Source organism: Schistocerca cancellata, chromosome 2, assembly GCF_023864275.1.
Source record: "Schistocerca cancellata isolate TAMUIC-IGC-003103 chromosome 2, iqSchCanc2.1, whole genome shotgun sequence".
NCBI classification, from domain to species: Eukaryota; Metazoa; Arthropoda; class Insecta; order Orthoptera; family Acrididae; genus Schistocerca; species Schistocerca cancellata.
In genome coordinates this window covers 607607574-607628826 of record NC_064627.1, presented here as the reverse complement: position 1 = coordinate 607628826, position 21253 = coordinate 607607574, and the positions used below count along the sequence as shown (strand labels likewise).

At 40.8% G+C, this 21253-nt stretch overlaps 1 protein-coding gene across 2 annotated transcripts in view; it reads right to left on the bottom strand.

Moving 5' to 3' along the window:
• The window catches only part of LOC126162266 (uncharacterized), a 422629-nt gene extending 403244 nt beyond the window's left edge, over positions 1-19385 (bottom strand). For both annotated transcript variants that reach the window (XM_049918659.1, XM_049918660.1), the window contains exon 1: positions 19296-19385. In XM_049918659.1, coding sequence (XP_049774616.1) covers positions 19296-19361 — 66 coding nt within the window. In that variant the 5' untranslated portion in view covers positions 19362-19385. The remainder of the gene's footprint in view (positions 1-19295) is intronic.
• Between the last annotated feature and the right edge of the window lie 1868 nt (positions 19386-21253).

Below are 21253 nucleotides of genomic sequence, written 5' to 3'. Positions count from 1 at the left end.
CACGATATTCATATTTTCTGGTATGTGCATGAAAATAGCTGCAGCACTAAACTTAACAAGAAAGTAAACCGATATTTGCTGTATAGTAAGAGCAAGAAATGGTAACTTATCATTTGGAATTTATGTTTTCCACGTCTCAAAACTAACAGTAATTTGGCCGAGGCAAAATGTTTTTGAAGCAAACAGAGGGGTCGGAGGAGGAGAACATTAATTTCCGCAAAGCATTTGACACATTGCTATACTGCCGACTGTTAATGAAGGTGCAAGCATACGGAATAGGTTCCCAGATATGTGAGTGGCTCGAAGACTTCTTCAACAACAGCTCCAATATACTGTCCTCGATGGCGAGTTGATGAGACTCAAGGGTATCGTTAGCATTGCCCCAAGGAAGTGTGATAGGATCGCCATTATCTTCTGTATGCATTAATTGTGTGGAGAAAAGGACGAGCAACAATCTGCCGTTGTTTGCTGATGATTCTGTGATGTATGGGATTGTCTCGTCATTGAGTGACTGTAGGAGGATTTAAGATGACTTAGACAAAATTTCTAGTTGGTGTGATGAGTGGCATGTAGCTCTAAATCTAGGAAAGTGTAAGTTAATGTATACGAGAAGGAAAATTTTCGAGTGAAGCGTTACTAATGTACTGCTTGACACAGTCACGTCAATTAAATACGAGTATATAGGTATAACGTTGAAAAGGAGTATGAAATGGAACGAGCATGTACGTACTGTAGCAGGGAAAGCTAATGGCCGACTTCGGTTTATTGGGAGACTTTTAAGAAAGTGCAATTTTGTCATATGATGACATGATGGAGACCGTCGCTGTTGTTTGAAGACAAATGTTGATGGTGTTAGTTTCACGTAAGTCACATGCAACGAAAATCTGTAACGCAACCATCTGTGTGTGGCGCGTTTATAATTATGTATTATTTATATTTTAGGACAATTAATCTGTAAAAAACATATCAAATGTCATAAAGAAAGCTGTAAACCGTCTGAGGATGAGTCACAACGATTCGAAACCGGTAACGGTACCCTTTGAATAAAGGAACTGAAAGTAAATTTGTGGCTGGTTGCTGTCCTAACACCATCAACATTTGTCTTTTAAGAAAGTGTGTTTCATCTGAATAGGACGCTAGTGCGAACTACAGTTGACTACTGTTGTGTTTGCGATTCGCACCAGGTTGGATTAAAGAAAGACTTCGAAGCAGTTCAGGGGTGGACTGATAGATTTGTTACCGGTAGGTTCGAACTGTACGCAGGTATTACGAAAATGCTTCGGGACCTCAAGTCGGAGTCACTGGAAGGAGAGTGTCGTTCTTTTTGAGGAGCACTATTGAGAAAATTTAGAGAACAGGCTTTTGAAGCTGAGTGGAGAATGATTCTATTGCCATTAACGTACATTCCGTGTAATGACAACGAATACAAGATAATCGCTTTTCCTTCGCTCTCTTTGCGAGTAGAGCAGGGAAGGAAATGACTAGTAGTGATATAGGGTTCAAAAATGGTTCAAATGGCTCTGAGCACTATGGGACTCAACTGCTGAGGTCATTAGTCCCCTAGAACTTAGAACTAGTTAAACCTAACTAACCTAAGGACTTCACACACATCCATGCCCGAGGCAGGATTCGAACCTGCGACCGTAGTGGTCTTGCGGTGCCAGACTGCAGCGCTTTTAACCGCACGGCCACTTCGGCCGGCAGTGATATAGGGTTCCATCTGCCACGTACCACACGGCGGCTTGCGGAGTATGTATTATGATGTAGACCATAGAGGACATTTAAACTTTTTTTTTCTCGACGGTCGAACTAAAGTCGTCGGCAGTCGATATATTGCAATATTTCGTATTTTGTTCAAGAAACTGGGCCAAATTTACTTAGGTATCGTACAATCCTACTACAAGTCAGGTGATATCAAGGTTTACATTGGTTTCCATGAAAGCTGTATTTAAAGTTAGAGGATGAAGTACGTCTACCGGCTCAATTCAAATCACAGTTCTAGACGATTACATCAAACATATTTAAAAATCTAAGGATGTCGAATAAACTGGAGAAATACTTGCAAGAATTGTGCCCAAAGACTGTAATACAGACAAATCCTTGTGTTTCCCCTAAATATCCGAGAAGATTCTCTACAGCTGTTAAAATTTCTCTCTTGTTCGGACAAGGTGAACCTTTTCCAACAGTCCACGCGTGCTTACCAAATAAAACACATTTTCTGAGCTTTACGCTCTACTACCTAATCATCAGATAGAAGTAGTTTTCTCTAACACGTGAGTAGTAAGGGACGTTTTACTTCGTTATATTTTTTTACATTTGAGAAAAACAGTAAACGCAGAAACTTTCGATACCTCAGGGCACAATATTAGCCGTTGACGTGGGTACCGAAATGTAAGAAACAGTTATTTGTCTGCTGGAAGGTAGCAAGACTTGGAACTCAGTAGGTTAAGCGAAATCAGTGAGTAGTTTCAACAATTTTTTTCATGTGACTAAATCTGTATATTCTCCCATTTACGATTTTCTAAACTAAAGTAAAATTTATAAACGAACATAATCATCCGTAACAAATTCTCTCTTTTATTATAAACACACGATATATAGTATTACACACCTAATAGCTACTTTTATTTAAAATAAATCAACTCGTTTTCTTCAAAGACGATAATAAAATGCAAAAGTATGATTGAAAAATCACACGACATTCGCTTAATATTCTGCAATCAAATATATTATTTCTCAAGTCCACATCCCTTTTTCTCAACACATACTATCATATACGGATGAATGAAATATCGTTAGAAAAGTCTTTTAAACGGCTTCTGACATTGCATATCTATTTTGCGCTAAAACTATCTGTGGAAAATTTAACCATAAAGGAGACATTTATCTATTATAGGCAAAAGGGTGTCAGGGGTGCCCAGCTTCATAAACTTATTTTACGAAGCTAACCCATGATTCACGAATAAGAGACTCCTTTTTCAAATTATCGTATACCAAATACCGTTTTATTCGTTTTAACGTATTTATTAACTGAATAATTTGTATACAGTACTGTAATAGGCAATAACCGTCACCACTGCGGTACTCCATTTTCTTAGCGCGTCGTACAAGTTGACTTTTCTAAAGGACTCCACAACGAGATGCCAAAAGTCATGGGTTACTTCCTAATATTGTACCCGACCTTCTCTTGCCAGGCGTGGTGCTGCAGCTCGACGTGGTATGGTCTCGACGCGTTGTTGGAAGGGACCTGCAGAAATACTGAATCATGCTGCTCTACAACGATCCATAACTGTGAAAATGCTGCCGGCGCAGGATTTCGTGCACGAACTGACATCTAGATTACGTCCCATAAACGTTCGATAGGATTCATATGAGGCCATCTGGATGGTTAAATCATTCGATCAATTTGCCCAGAATGTTCTTCAAATGAATCACGAACAACTGTAGTACGGTAACGTGGCGCATTGTCATCCATAAAAATTCCACCACGTTTGGGAAGATGAAGTCGATGAATGCCTGAAAAATGGTCTCCGAGCGGACGAACATAACTATTTCCAGCCAATGATATTTTGAGCAGAGGACCCAGTTCATTCCATGTAAACACAGCCCACATCAATGGAGACCCGCCACCTTGCACACTGCGCCGTTGACTGCTTGGGTCCATGGCTTTGCGGGGTCTGCGCCACACTCAAAACCTACCATCAGCTCTCACCAACAGCTATCTGAACACGTTTCGATTTTCCAGTCGTCTAGGATCCAACCGATATAGTCGCAAGCCTCTCCTGAGAGGCACTCTCGTTGTTCGTCTGCTACCATAGCCCATCACCGTCAAATTATGCCGTATTGTCCTAACCAACGGGTTCGTCTTACGTCCCACATTATTTCACGCACTATTACTTGTGTGTTAGAACTTTTGACGATACGCAAATGCCGCTGCTCTCGGTCGTAAAGTGAAGGCCGTCGGCCACTGCGTTGTCCGTGATGATAGGTAATGCTTGAAATCAGGCATTCTCGGCACACTCGCGACCCTGTTGAACTGAAAGTATTGAATTTCCTAACAATTTTCGAAATGGAATGTCTCATGCGTCTAGCTCCAGCTACCATTCCCCGTTCGAAGTTTGTTACTTCCCGTCGTGCGTCCATAATCTCTACGGAAACCTTTTCACATGGATCACCTGAGTACAGAACACAACTCCGATACTGCGCTGCCCTTTTATACCTTGTGTACGTGATACTACCGGCATATGTATATGAGAAAGTCGCTCTCCCGTGACTTCTGTCATCTCAGTGTACTTAACGAAACAACAAACGTATTTGTCACTGTCGCCTTGAACTGTGATTTATCTATTGCTACTACTGCCTAACGTGCTTACAGTAATTGAAAATGTTTATCAAGGTAAAGTTATAGGTTATGTGGCCCTACTGACAGTCTCTGGTCTCTGCCCGTCGTACAAGCCGGGACAAACATTCCGAATGCAAAACACATTTTTGGACGCATGTAAATGTATATACAAGGGTGTATCATAAATTCGTAATTATTATTTCATGTCGTTCGTGTCATTTTTAAAGACGCTTTGTCTTCACTCCCTCAACTATCCCTATCTTAACGAGTAAACATACTCGAAATATTGCCATTATTTAAAACTATAAAAGTTCGATAATTTCGCACGGGGCCGCTGGTATTTATTATTTTCCAAAGCTGTTTTCGGCTATTGTGCCATAGTTAGATACAAAGATAAATATGTGCGGCTGTGACATTTTTGTGGGATCAAATTCTTTAATAAATGGCAACTTTAGAGTGTCGCAGTTGGTTTTCACAGATCATAGTTGTCAATGTTTCACTAAAACTAGAGGGATTATTTCAGGGAAAATGAGATGTGAAATATTTAGATTGAATAAAATATGTGATACATTAAATATCGAACTACATTGCAAATTGCAATAACTGTTCTGAGAGGAAAGATAAATGAACAGTATATAAAAGTTGTTTTGACATCTTTTACGTGGGTAAAAGACGCTCATGCCACCAAAAGGTCCAATATTGTAATCAGGTACACTAAAACAAGTGAAACTAAACAGATAAATGAAATAGCTGTAATTATAAAATTTAAGTTTTTAACAGAGCAAGTGAAACTAAGTAACTGAAATAGAGGAAAAAATTGGATATGTTAATGGTAGGCGTAATTTACGAGGTGGTTGGGATGGGATTATTAACAGTATCTGCAGTTATAAGTGGCGAGTAAGGGAACTGTGATCATTCAGTACTAGGGTTGGATGAGAGGACATTCTTTCATATTATAAAAGTGTATGTATGTATGTTCCACATCTCCTCCTAAACTGTAGGGTCGATTTCAACCAAATTTGGTACACAATCACTTACTCTCTGAAAGAAAGCGCTGTGGGGGCAAACCTACTTCTCAAAGAGGTGAGTTTGGTAGTTTACACGTAATTTCAAACTTTTAGGAAACTCCCTCTCGCTAACACCTCCCACAAAATGATGAAAGGAGAAACGTTTATCGCTTATCACACTTTTCGCTGTTTATGCAATAAAACTGCCACATCAGGCATGACGTTTTGATTTATTACTCTAATTCCATTCATGACATATTTTGCAGCCAGTGTTCACATTTAGCACTGAATGTGCCTTAAATATTCTACTATTGTACGACAGATAGGCCATGAGTGTACCCACGAAAAGTATGGGCCCCACAACGAACTTGTAACATACACTACTTGCCCGACATACATTACGAACGCTCGGCTGCGTCCGGAGCCAGGTGGGAAATCATTATGTGAACGAGAAGGTACCGACTTAAATCCTGAAATTTGTCATTTGTTTTTGAGGCCTTGCCTATATTTAAAGGCGCAGCTGCGAAGTATTGATTAGTGTGAACAGCAGTTCGCTTCCAGCCAAAAACGGTCGCTGCAAGTCGACAGACGTGTAGAGCGACGTGCTGTGGCGCACACCGTACATCTCGACGGCTCCAGTTCAGGAGATATAACATAAACACTGAGATGGGTGGAAAACTGCATCATCGCGCATAACGTTCCAATTTATTATTTCTTTACCACTAACTCTCTTCGAAACACATTTCGTAGACAGCATCCACATATGCAGCTAAATGAACCTGCACAACTATATCATTGTACGCCCCATAGTTCAGGAGATATGACGTTATAAAGACTGAGATGCGTGAAAATCTTCCACATCATACATAAAATTTTATTTTATTACTTATATACTACTAATTCTACTTGCAACGAATTTTGCGGATAGTATCCACACATATCACTGAATGTATCTGCAAAATTTAATGATTGTGCAATACATAGTTCAGGAGATGTGACGTGGCAGACTTTTAGCTGTGTGAAGACGAAACTGTAGGGCGAAAAATTTAAGTGGCACGTGTATATATGGGTGAAGCAGCAGGTAAATAGCTCCTCGGAAATTTCACCTAAACTTGGTACACATATTACTATCTGGAAAGACCTACTGCGGTCCTATGAACCACCAATCTCTTGTTGGATTGGAGATGACGAACAGAGTAGTGTGGGGAAGTAAGAGACGGTGAGACAGACAGCGGGAAGAAGGATATGGAGTCATGGGGGGGGGAGGGGGAGAGGGATGGAGGAGAGAAGAGCAAAGAATTGACAGGGAGGGGTAGGAGGAGATGAACATATAGAGGGGAGAAAACACAGAGAGAATAGATAGGGGGATACGGACAGGGGCAGGAGGAGATGTGAGAGGCGGAGATTCACAGAGAGAGGGGGATGCCTGATGGACAGAGAGAGAGGACCAGAAAGAGTGGGACGGAAAGTTGTGGGTTGGGGAGGTGGTCAGTGAGGAGGGGAAGGAGAAGATGAACAGAGAAAGGGTGGAGCATGTGATGGACAGTTATGGGGAAGGAAGATACGGATAGAGAAGGGGAAGAGGAGACGGATAGAGAGAGAGGAAAGGAGGAGATGAACTAAAAGGAGTACCCCATACCCCATCTAGCATACATCAGGCTGTGCCGAAAAGTAATATCTCCCAATTTGTGATTCGGTTCTCAACATCGTTTCAGGTACTACATGTCATGCATGTTGCTCGGTCGACTCTCCCGCTTCGCTGACGCAATTGCAATCGTCTGTCGATAGAGGGCACCGAATGTAGTGTATAATATGGCGGTGTGTAAGACAACTTCGTCGGTTTACCGCAAGACCCCCAGAAAACCGAAAGCACTGATTCGAAGAATGGAGCACTCTCTTCTTTAGCGCGACAATGACAGACAACAAGCGAATGCTGCGAAATCTGCAACAATCTGAGGCCTTTGTTCACTGTCATCTATCACCCTTCATTCAGTCCCAACCAGGCCCCATCCGAGTGTCATCTGTTTCCAGAACTTAAACGAAACCTTCAATGACCTCCTTTTATGGTGATGAAGCGGTGCAAGCAGAGATGAAGTTGTGGCTCTGTCAACAAAATGAAACATTCTACAGTGACGGTATCCACAAATTAACCTCTCGTTGGGAGACTTGTGTTAATCACCAGAATGACTGTGTTGAGAAATAATTGTGTAAACATGAAGAACAAAGATTTAGAATGTTAATAAAGGTTGTTTTGTTTAAAAAGCTTAAAGACTTTTCACGTAAAAAATTCGAGGTGTTAATTTGCAGCACGTTCTTGTAAATAGAAAATACAATCTGTGTGTGTTTCAGTTATAATAATATTGTCCTACTAAGTAGCAACAGGAGAATCAGTTAAAAGGATATCTGTTTATTAATTTCCATTGTTTTAAGGTGGTTCATCTTCCTTCCTTTGTACATGTTACGTAAGACTTCGTATTGTATCTTGTAACTGTGGTCTTCTTTAACCAAGAGCCTCCAGTTGTGAATCTCTAATTTGACTTGTATGGTGTTCCTTCAGATGTTTGAGTATTGTCCTGCCAGAAAGCCCTCTATAGAATTTACCGCAATGACGTGATTTTGTACGTACCACTCTTTTCCAAAGCCGAAGTGCTCCCTTTATCATAGGGCAAGTGTGTAGGTGATCAAATCGTCAATCTAGTAAATAAGAGCAGCAGACTATGTAGAAAAAGTTACAGACTTTCGGCTCCTGCTCTGGAGGATGAGGATGTTTCAAAACCCCATCTGCTATCCTATATTCTGTTTTCTATTATTTTCCAAAATCAAAGAGAATGCTGCTATGATCATTCAAGGTCTATAGTAATTTCCTTCTCCCGTCATCTACTGCAATTAGTGCTACGTCCCCAGTGACAACCTTCTTTCTTTAATGAGGAAACCGTAAACGAAACAGTTCCGACCAATCTATTCAAATGTTTAATAAAAAACCTCCTCAAAAATAGAAAATGATTCATCCTTGTACTACACGGATGAAAATAGTATAATGACATTAACTAATTTAACACTCTTTTCCCAATTGGGAATGTATAAAAACCAGTTACTGTATAACAATAGCTAACACCTTAATTGATCAAAACTGTGGAACACATCTTTCACCGCTGTACTCATTCTTTTAGTTATTGTTTCCAAAAACTAACTTTAATGAGTGTCTGCATATATCTCGTCCCTTTCATTCACCTGAGTTGCTAAAATACACCGCGCGTCTGAATATGTGACTCAATAGTTCTCACTCAGGATCGACACCCAGTAATTCTAAGGAACTCTGACTAATAAATAATGATGCTTCAAGTATTTTCCCTTAACAGATGGGGTCTGCGTAGTTAGTAATATGTATGGTGTCCTTTCATGATATATGTGTATTCAACGCAAATTTGGTTACTGTTACAGAAAATGCGAGAGACTTTCTTCAGCATTGATACAAGTACAGTGGATCTTACCTCTCAAAATTGAAACAATACAGACGGAGGTGACGCTCTACGAAAGACGGTACCTTGCACTGTAAGTCATCTTTCCCTTTAACTTCTCCACGTATTGTGTTCTGCAAAGTCTTACGAAAAGGCTGCGTCCATTTCTTTCGAAACCTTGCACACTACAGTGTCATGTCTTTAAACTCTGTATCTGAATTCCAAATGCAGCGCACTGAGACTACATTACTTAACAACTACTCGACGGAGTGTGGTCAGATATCAACCGATACACTTGAACGTAAGTTGGTGTATCAGTGGCATTCGATTCACAGCACCCGGAATCTTCTCACAGAATGCTATAATAATATGAACATTAGCTGAGAAAACTTTTAAATTGATTAAACATTACTATCCATTTCCATACTCACTTTCTCTTAACATATATATATATATATATATATATATATATATATATATATATATATATATATATATATATACTATGTGATCAAATGTATCCGGACACCTGGCTGAAAAGGACTTATAAGTTCGTGGCGCCCTCCATCGGTAATGCTGTAATATGGTGTTGGCCCACCCTCAGCCTTGATGCCAGCTTCCACTCTCGCAGGCATACTTTTAATCAGGTGCTGGAAGGTTTCTTGGGGAATGGCAGCCCATTATTCACGGAGTGCTGTACTGAGGAGAGGTATCGATGTCGGTCGGTGAGGCCAGGCACGAAGTCGACGTTCCAAAACATCCCAAAGGTCTTGTATAGGAGCCGGCCTGTGTGACCGAGCGGTTCTAGGCGCTTCAGTCGGGAACCACGCTATTGCTATGGTCGCAGGTTCGAATCCTGCCTCGGGCATGGGTGTGTGTGCTGTCCTTAGGTTAGTTAGGTTTAAGTAGTTCTAAGTCAAGGGGACTGATGACCTAAGATGTGTTTAGAGCCATTTGAACCGTACAGGCCAGACCATTACAGGCATGTTACTGTCGTGTAACCACTCTGCCACAGGCCGCCCATTATGAACAGGTGCTCGATCGTGTTGAAAGATGCAGTCGCCATCCCCGAATTGCTCTTCAACGGTGGGAACCAAGAAGGTGCTAAAAACATCAATGTAGGCCTATGCTGTGATAAAATGGTTCAAATGGCTCTGAGCACTATGGGACTTAACAGCTGTGGTCATCAGTCCCCTAGAACTTAGAACTACTTAAACCTAACTAACCTAAGGACATGACACACATCCATGCCCGAGGCAGGATTCGAACCTGCGACCGTAGCAGTCGCGCTATGCTGTGATAGTGCCAAGTAAAACAACAAGGGGTGTAAGCCCCATCCATGAAAAACACGATCACACCATAACACCACCACCTTCAAATGTTACTGTTAACACTACACGCTCAGGCAGATGGCGTTCACCGGGCATTCGCCATACCCACACCCTTCCATCGGATCGCCACATTGTGAACCGTGATTCGTCACTCTACACAACGTTATTCCACTGTTCAATCGTCCAATGTTTACGCTCCTTGCACATAGCGAGGCGTCGTGTGGCATTTACCGGCGTGATATGTGGCTTATGAGCAGCCGCTCGACCATGAATTCCAAGTTTTCTTACTTCCCGCCTAACTGTCATAGTACTTGCAGTGGATTCTGATGCAGTTTGGAATTCCTGTGTTATGTTCTGGATAGATGTCTGCCTATTACATGTTACGATCCTCTTCAACTGTCGGCGGTCTCTGTCAGTCAACAGACAAGGTCGGTTTGTACGCCTTTGTGCTGTACTTGTCCCTTCACGTTTCCACCTCGCTATCACATCGGAAACAGTGGACCTAGGGATGTTTAGGTGTGTGGAAATCTCGCATACGGACGTATGACACAAGTGACATCCAATCACCGTGAGTTCCAGAGAGTGCCCCATTCTGCTCTCTCACGATGTCCAGTGACTACTGAGGTTGCTGAAATGGAGTACCTGGCAGTAGGTGACAGCACAATGCACCTAATATGAAAAACGCAAGTTCTTGGGCGGTGTTCGGATACATTTTATCACATAGTATATATATGAATTAAGCTACTTTTGTTGTTCTTAATTTTTAATACCAGCACATGTCCATTACCGTTGTAAAAGCGATTTATGTATGAATAAAAGTATTACTAATACTACATATTTTCAACTAACATGAATCTCAGCCTAAAAATCCCAAGGTTTAGGCAGAAAGCCTCTTTAGGTGAAAAATGTGTTCCTCGACAATTAGCGTCTTCGCCTTCGCACGGTCCTACAAGTCATCGTAGCCTACAGGCACTCGAATAAATGCACTGTCTTGTTGGAAGTATCCCAACACCGCTATGTAATATGTAACTGACCACTAGATGTCCACAGAGCGGACGAGCCAGTATTAGAGGAGGTGTGGGGTGTATCGCGTCATCAGTAGAGAAGCAGTAACAGCACAGAGGTTCGATCAGCAGGGCTCAGTGACTTCGAACGTGGGCGAGTCATTGGATGGCACCTGCGTAACCAGTCAGAGGGACATTTCAACCCTTCTACATCTGCCCAAGTTGACTGTTGATGATGGCATTGTTGTTGTTGCTGTGGTCTTCAGTCCTGAGACTGGTTTGATGCAGCTCTCCACGCTACTCTCTCCTGTGCAAGAGTCTTCACCACCCAGTACTTACTGCAACCTATATCCTTCTGAATCTGCTTGTGTATTCATCTCTTGGTCTCCCTCTACGATTTTTACACTCCACGCTGCCCTCCAATGCTAAATTTATGATTCCTTGATGCCTCAGAACATGTCCTACCAACCGGTCCCTTCTTCTTGTCAAGTTGTGTCACAAACTCCTCTTTTCCCCAATTCTATTCAATACCTCCTCATTAGTTATGTGATCTACCCATCTAATCTTCAGCATTCTTCTGTAGCACCACGTTTCAAAAGCTTCTATTCTCTTCTTGTCCAAACTATTTATCGTCCATGTTTCACTTCCATACATGGCTACACTCCATACAAATACTTTCAGGAACGACTTACCGGCACTTAAATCTATACTCGATTTTAACAAATTTCTCTTCTTCAGAAACGCTTTCCTTGCCATTGTCAGTCTACATTTTATATCCTCTCTACTTCGACCATCGTCAGTCATTTTGCTCCCCAAATAGCAAAACTCCTTTACTACTTTGTCTCATTTCCTAATCTAATTCCCTCAGCTTCACCCGACTTAATTCGACTACATTCCATTCTCCTCGTTTTCCTTTTGTTGATGTTCATCTTATATCCTCCTTTCAAGACACCGTCCATTCCGTTCAACTGCTCTTCCAAGTCCTTTGCTGTCTCTGACAGAATTACAATGTCATCGGCGAACCTCAACGTTTTTATTTCTTCTCCATGGATTTTAATACTTACTCCGAATTTATCTTTTGTTTCCTTTACTGCTTGCTCAATATACAGATTGAACAACATCGGGGAGAGGCTACAACGCTGTCCCACTCCCTTCCCAACCACTGCTTATAACTGCCATCTGGTTTCTGTACAAATTGTAAATAGCCCTTCGCTCCCTGTATTTTACCTCTGCCACCTTTAGAATTTAAAAGAGAGTATTCCAGTCAACATTGTCAAAAGCTTTCTCTAAGTCTACAAATGCTAGAAACGTAAGTTTGCCTTTCCTTAATCTTTCTTCTACGATAAGTCGTAAGGTCATTTCTACGGAATCCAAACTGATCTTCCCCGAGGTCGGCTTCTACCAGTTTTTCCATTCGTCTGTAAAGAATTCGCGTTAGTATTTTGCAGCTGTGACTTTTTAAACTGATAGTTCTGTAATTTTCACATCTGTCAACACCTGCTTTCTTTGGGATTGGAATTATTATATTCTTCTTGAAGTCTGAGGGTATTTCGCCTGTCTCATACATCTTGCTCACCAGATGGTAGAGTTTTGTCAGGACTGGCTCTCCCAAGGCCGTCAGTAGTTCCAATAGAAAGTTGTCTACGCCCAGAGCCTTGTTTCGACTCAGATCTTTCAGTGCTCTGTCAACCTCTTCACGCAGTATCGTATCTCCCATATCATCTTCATCTACATCCTCTTCCATTTCAATAATATTGTCCTCAAGTACATCGCCCGAAATGCTATCATGCTGACCTCAAATACTGTCGGACAACTGGTTCAAGTGGCTCTGAGCACTATGGGACTTAACATCTGAGTTCATCAATCCCCTAGAACCTAGAACTACTTAAACCTAACTAACCTAAGGTTAGTTAGGTAGCGGTCGCTCGGCTCCACACTGTAGCGCCTAGAACTGAACGGCCACTCCGGCCGGCAGCTGAGCCTCCTTCCCCTTTGACTTCTGACACCACACACACTTAAATCAAATTCTATGCTCCACGAATGCTACTTAATTGCTAGTTCATAACTGTCCCTAGTAGCCACTGTAAATTTCGTCGTGGCAAAGGTGTCAATAAATCATTTATCCTGACATATTCTTAAGAATCCTACGATTGAATCAGTGTATCAGAAAGCTTGCTATGAATTTCCTGATAGTGTGTGAACACCCCTGCTGTAGGTAAGCGAACAGTTGAGCTTTTCTTTTATTTATAGGCCGTTTCACTCTCTGATATGATATCAGATGCCTTAATCGAGACCTGCACAATCCATTTGAAAAGATTAGTACGTCTAGATATATAGCTTTCTTTTTAGATTCAGACACATGTTTATTCCAAGCCAATATTACTGTACACGTAGTCCCCACAATTCTACCACCTTCAGGTGTTAGTTCTCCATAGATAACAAATTTATAATTTTTATCAATAAATGAATAAAAGGCAGCTTTATCACACTGTTGATTCAAGATCAGAAACAAACATTTTTACTCGACCACGGGACTAATGCCCACTCTGTGGCTCCGTTATGTTTTATACGACTGTATATAGTAAAACGAACATTTGCTTGACATTAAAAATGAAAAAGTGTGTAATAACTACATCACCAAGGTAAGTACACCTTCAATGCGTTACCGACGTTGATACGCCTGGAATAACAGTGCGTCGGAAGAAGTCATTATTCACATATAGCAGCTGCAACATTTAAAATTGGTTCACAAAACTTGAAATAACAATAGCATCAAGGTAGGCTCTTTGTTGCTACATGAAATCCTGAGACGTTCTATGTCAAAATGAGGTAAAAAAATAGTAGTGGGTGTTTGGTGTAATTCTTCAATTAATTATTTGAGTTTTTTTTCATAAAATTTTATGAGGTTCACGTAGTACGAATCTGGTGACAAAATCTGCCCTTCAAGGCAGTTCTTTAAGTATATCCATATTCGCATATTGACTTTCATGTTATCTACACGTACACAATATGTACACCATTTCTCTGAGAAGTTCTTACATTAACAGGTTATGAAAGAACAACGTTTCGTCGAAGGAGATCAGTGATTGACTTATTGTGAACTTACTTTTATTTAAGACGCAGTCACATTCTACGACACAAACACATCCAGTTTCGGCTTACACTGGCCATCATCGTACAATCAATGCTTTGTTCGCCAAATGGCGCCCATAAGCAGTAGCGCCTAAAGATGGCGAATGTAGCCGAAAGCGGCTACGATTGTGTTATAGAACGTGATTATGACTGAAATAAAAGGAAACTGACATTAAAAGGCTGTGTTGACCAGGATAGGGGAACATCAGTAGATAGCCAGAAACAGTGTTACAGAACGGACAAGGGTTACTTCTCTCCAACATATTACTGAAACAAAATTTTCTGTACGTGGATTGCAAGAGTCGGCAATTGCTACACATGATGATTTTTCTTTTTATAAGAAAACAATTTTAAAGTGAATGAAAGAGACTGCCTTAGACTTGAAACTATTTTCTTAGTAACGTTTCTAAAGTTCTAAGCTTCTAAACAAATTTTTTCGTCTTTTAGTGACAGTGGATGGTTTGAAACCATGAAGATTTTATTAGTAGTTAGTTCTGAAACCATATTTTATTTGCTAATTCGATGAACGGGTATTAATACGCATTAATATACATGAAGTATTCGATGTGTTACGACTTCCAAACTCAGAACCCTTGTCTGTCCTGTCAGACAAGGATGGTCGCACTGCCGATGCCTTCGTAATCTGCTAGGGCTATTCGGAAAGTAAGGAATGACCGGTCGGGAAAGGAAAATTACACTAAAAATGTTTTGTTTTCATCGTTTAGCTACACATTCCAGCTACTTCTCTACAAATCGCCGCTCCGACTTAGACATCTGTCGTAGCGTTGTACAAACTTTCCAGAACCCTCGTCATAGAATGCAGCCTCCTGTACTTTCCGACCATTTCCTACGCTGGACTGCAGCTTGTTGTCTGTGCCAAAATGTTGTCTTCATAACCAGCGGCTCATTTGGGCAGAGATGAAACTCAAAAGTAGCCAGGTCCCAGCTGTATGTTGGGTGATTAAACATTAAACACTCTCCATTGAAAACAATGCAGGAGCGTCTTCATCGCCCCTGCAGTGTGCGGCCGAGAACTGTCACGAAGAAGGAACTGCATGATAGTTACGTTACTTGGGGTTGCATGAAATCAAGCGAAATGTCTCGGCAGGCACTCAGACTTGGGTGGAGACACGCATACTTGTCGGGAGACACTATTTTCTAGGCATCTTTACGCGCTCACTGTGCGCTTAGAACTGAGAAGAGTGACGTGACGCTATCTACAGGAGTACTAGAGAGACTGCCCAACACATCTTTGCAAAGCTTCATCCGATTTTCACTGTGATTTCCATTTCGCGACCGATAGTTCCTTATTTTCTGAATAGCCCTCGTATGTTTCTTGGCATGGACTTAGTTGTTCTGCTTGAGATACGTCATTATGTTTCAGCTCTGAAAGTGTTCACCGATACTTCTACATTACAAATGCAAGACATATATGACGTAATTCAATCGTTTCTGTCAGTAAGATTTAATACCACAACATTGATAACAATGATAAATAAACATGTAAAGGCAATCACTCCAATCACAAATTTATAGATAAAATCGCAGTGTATTTCAGGAATTAAATGTCCATTGAATTGAAAGTCCGTTCTCAAAAAAAAAAAAAAAAAAAATTTATGATCGACTATCTTACAAATTCTGCCTGTTTGTTCACATTTGAATGTGTATTTTAACTTGTTCCTGAATTTATACGTTTGTCGATGTGCTCATATAAATTTATTCCTGTGATGCCTTGACGGCTTATCAATAAATCTGTGACTGAAGCGATTGCTTTTATTTTATTTATTAAGTCGGGTCAGTCATATTAAGCACTCATTGATAGCAGATAAATTAATGCAGTAATGTTTTGTGAGTCATTTCCGCTCTTGCTATACATAAATGTCTCTATAGTGTGATTAATTGCCAAAAGAGATGATAGTTTGTGAACGTAAAGTCTGGTGGAAAAAAAAATGAGACGGATTAAATGTTATTGGAAACACGTGGAGTAGTATTTTGCTTTGGCCACCTAGTGTGCCATAACATAGTTAAGAATTAGACAGGAGATTGTAAATTATATGAAGTGTATCTGTAGGTCCAATATGGTGTAGGATACAAGAATTTTTTAACAGAAATGTGAAGAAGTGCAGAAAGTGTTATGTATAGCATACTGTCGAAAATACCTGGGTAGCGAAAACAATGATAAGCTTTTAGCTTAACAAACCTCATACCCTCATTGCAAACAGTGTCACAAATGCATGAATCATTTACAACAGGAAGCACATTAAAAACGTCAGCAACTGATTTTTCTTTAATTCTTGTACTTGGTTGCTTGCAAAATGGACTTCCCCTTATTATTGGTACATACTTTACACCAATAATGGCATATTATCGCAGCTTGAGACACCGCGGGGCCGTGATACGCTGAATAGTACATAATATGCGAAAGTCGGTGGACTATGACTACATTTTCAGACTGATAGGCTACATAAATTTCTCGTTCGTAGCAAAATTATTATTGACAACTACATCACTTGCTTTGATGTATTTTTTTTAGTGTTGCTTAGGAAATCAATACAGTATCCTCTCACGCAGCAGTAAAACAGGTGAAAATATGTAGAATAAGACATAATTTTTCCCAGTATCATCGCTTATACAATGGGATCAAAGTAACTAACCCACTTCAGACTGCTCTCTAAAAATGGACCGAATGCGACATTCTTGCACATACAGTAAGTAGGAACGACAACGTCGCCATGAAAATAAAGTGTATGTAAAAAGGGAAACAGCAATATTTTTCTCGAACTTCATGTTAGTTTAGAGCAGATGATAAGCTGCTGAGAGGATACTTAAAGCAAAGTGTTAGTTCGGCATTGTACTGAAGAATACTGCGCAATTTCATGACGAATAGAAAACAAACAAATGGTGAGTATATCCTGAAATAACATATGTGAAAGACGCGGAAATTCCACTGATATGAGACTGAGATGTGCAGAACGAGAAGACTCGGTTTTCAATGTTATACGCAACGGATTAAAGTAGTGTACGACTGCGGGATTCGAGCAAAATTTCTTTCCATTTATGAATTTGTGCTTCCGGCCTAGCTGTCTGCCCTTGGATGATTGAGCTGAGTCAGAATCACGCTGGAAAAGCAAGATTCAGAATTTTGCAGTATTCGGCGCAGAAGACAGAACCTCTTACGTAGGTTCATCAGACACACTGTTTCAATTTAACGATGATACTGCTCTGCACAGTTCAGGAGAGGCCACGAAAATATTGTCAGGGTCTGTTGAGGCAATTTCTTTAACTGAATCTCGATTGGAGTATATTGTCACGCTTCGAAACTGTAATTCGCAATGACGATACAGCAAAATATATTAATTATAAACAAAAAATTAAGACTCATCTTTCCCGAGTTATTTTCAGCTTTAACAATCGAGCTTAGTGACAATTCCACAGGCAAATAAGCTTACATATAGTTTATAATCTTATCGTTATGGCTATGCATAAAATACTTTATTACCTGTAGCTGCATTAAATATACAAAACAAAACCATCAAACCAGGCCTTCAATGTAAAAAGCAAAGCACTTACCCTATTGTGAGAGATCATTCCTCAAACCTGTCATTTAATCCGCAAAAGTGAAACTTTTAGATAATTCGGCAGCTTTGCCACACGGAGTAAATTGCAGTAATTAACAAATAATTCCGAAAGATCCTGGAAGAAAGTTCCTTTAATTTTCTGCACCTTTTGCATTAGAGACACTTAAGAAAGAAATTTCCTGTCAATGAGGGTTTTTCAGTTTAACAAATTAAATTTTTTTGTAGCTACTACTTTCCTTAGCAAAGTTTTCTGTCTTATGCCAGATACCTTCTGCGACAATAATGCGTTCGGATAGCATGTGTCCGAGAAGTCTGGGGATGAGTAAAAACCGGTTCAGATCTTTCACATTTAACGAGTCTTTTTTTAATAGAGAAATTTTGTATACCTTCCATGAAATGAATGTCACATTGTGGGCGAAGCAAATTTATTAAAAATAGGTATTTTTTACTTTGTAAGTTTACATTAACTCTGGTAGAAAGCGCCTAACATTGTGCCCGCGTAGACGAAGTTTGATCTTTCACGTAACAGCTTCTATTATAAAATTCACTTTTATTTGATTTATAAAATTATCAATATTGGTTTGCAATTTCATGACGATTTTCAACAAACAGCTTGCCGCCTGGCGCTCTTAATTCTTTTCCTTTATATTATAATTAATACTTCGTAGCGCTGCAACAAGGTAACAGTTTAACAATTCGACTACTTAGCGAGATCCATACATTGTTAGCCGAAACGTTTAAGCTTACGCTTTGACATGACACACACACAAAAAGAAAAACATTTACAAGTGATTTTCTGACGCTCAGTTTCATCAAAATGTGAATCACACCCTAATAAAGTTCATTCATTTTATTAGTTCAGCAGACGAACTTTGAAACTAACCACTATAAGCCAGTTAGTGCCATATTAGCATTCTGCAGCACTCGCTGCTTAACGTTTGCCAGGTGAACTAATATACAGAGTGATGAAACTGAACGTGAAAAATGGGCAGAAATTGGATTTTTGTCAGGGAGACTGATGTTATGCCCCGAGACATCGGATTCGTTGTATAAGGTTAGGAAACAACCGCGTCAGCACGACGTAAAAATTTCTGAAACGTAATGGCAAGCAAGAATAAATTAAAAGGCGCATTTAGAGAGATATACGTTTGCAAAATCTAATACTTCGAAATAATTTTGGAAAATTAATAAACTGGATTAAAAAATTTAATGTCTATGGGTAATTGTTTGTTAGAATACTTGGCATTCTATATTGACCTGCAGCTCTAATTGCTGCATTCTCTAAGTAGGGCCTTCCCTATTGTTGTGCAATAGATACAGAGGGAAATCAGTAGAGGTGTACAACAGGTAAGCTCAGTTGGAACCAATCCATTGAGGAATGGCTCTGACTGGTGCCATCGTTTGATGGCGCTAAGGGCGGGGAGGTTGCGGAAGGGCGCCTACCTGCGGAGGGCGCAGCGCGGCGACGGCGAGGGCTGCGCAGAGGGCAGCGAGCGAGCACCAGCGCATCTTGCCGTTAGCGTCGCCTCGCAGTCTGGCCACGAATGTGCGCCGCCCCGCCGCGACGTCCCTTATATAGGCGCCAACGAAGCTATCGCGCAGGCGCCGTGGCGGGGGCTGCGTGGGTAGCGGCTTGGCGCGCCCTCGGCCACCCCCTCGACGGACGGCTAAAATTTCCACGTCAAATTCTCGAAGCCCCCGTGACGTCATGCGATAATACTGCCCGAGCGGAAGAATGCAGGGAACGCCAAGTTGGTATGTGTGCGATCTGAATAACTTTACCAAAAATTGGAGGAATTAAATAGTAACGCAGTTACGCACTACCTATACGTGGGAGCCGTAGGGCGAAATATTGCACAACACTGCGTTTTAGGTCAGTAGTGTACTTAATTTTCGTCGTATTTCCTTTCAGCTCAAAGTGCTTAGACCTGCAGAAGACATGTCTACGATTGTCGTAAGCTTTGCGCTCTGACTGAAAATCTATGTTGTATGGAGAGTGACACATTACTGAACAACGACACCACATCGTTTGAAGCGCGCTGCAGTTGAAGGCAACCATGCGCAAACACTATTCGCCTCCACACAGTCCAATAACACTTGTACAAACATCAGTTTGTGCTTCGGTTCTGTGGATGGTTCAAATGTTTCAAATCTACATCTACATATATACTCCACTAGCCACCAAGCGGTGTGTGGCGGAGGGCACAATTCGCGCCAAAGTCATATTTAACCCCCTCAGTTCCACTCGCGGATCGCGCGAGGGAAAAACGACTGTCTGAACGCCTCAGTACGAGCTCTTATTTCTCTTATCTCTGAATAATGATCATTACGCGATTTGAAAGTTAGTGGTAATAATATATGCTCTACATCCTCTGTGAAGATTCGATTTCGGAATTTAGTGAGCAGCCCCTTCTGTTTAGCGCGTCGTCTATCTTCAAGTATGTCCCACTTCAAACATTCTACGAGATTTGTAACAATCTCGTGATGGCTACATGTACCAGTCACGAATCTTGCCGCTCTTCTTTGGACCTTCTCAATCTCTTGAATCAGACCAAACTGGTAAGGATCCCACACATACGAACAATACTCCAAGACTGGACGAACTAACATATGTAAGTTATTTCCTTTGTTGAATGACTGCATCGCTTCAGGATTCTACCAATAAACCGCAATCTACAGTTCGCCTTACCCGTTACTTGTGTAATCTGATCATTCCATTTCAGATCATTTCGAATAATCGCTCACAGATACTTGACTGATGTTACCGCTTCCAAAGACAGATCATTTATTTTGTACTCATACATTAATGGGGATTTTCGCCTTGTTATACGCAGTAGGTTACACTTACTAATATTGAGAGATAACTGCCCGTCATTACATCACACATTTATTTTCTGCAAATCCTCATTGATTTATTCACAACTTTCGTGTGATACTACTTTCCTGTAGACTACAGCATCATCGGCAAACAGTCTAAGGCCGCCGTCAATACCATCAACCAGATCGTTTATGTAAATCGTAAAAAGCAGAGCATCTATTACGCTGCCCTGGGGCACACCTGAAGTTACTCTTGTTTCTGTTGAAGTTACCCCGTTCAGGACGACATACTGCTCCCTGTCTGTTAGAAAACTTTCTATCCAACCACATATGTCATTGGATAGACCGTAAGCGCGCACTTTTTGTAGCAAGCGACAGTGCGGAACCGAGTCGAACGCCTTTCGAAAGTCGAGAAATATGGCATCAACCTGGGAGCCAGTATCTAGAGCCTGTTGTATATCATGCACAAGCTGTGCCTCGCATGACCGCCGTTTCCTAAAACCGTGCTGGTTTCTGCAGATGAGTTTCTCAGAGTCTAGAAAGGTCATTATGTCTGAACACAAAATATGTTCCATGATTCTACA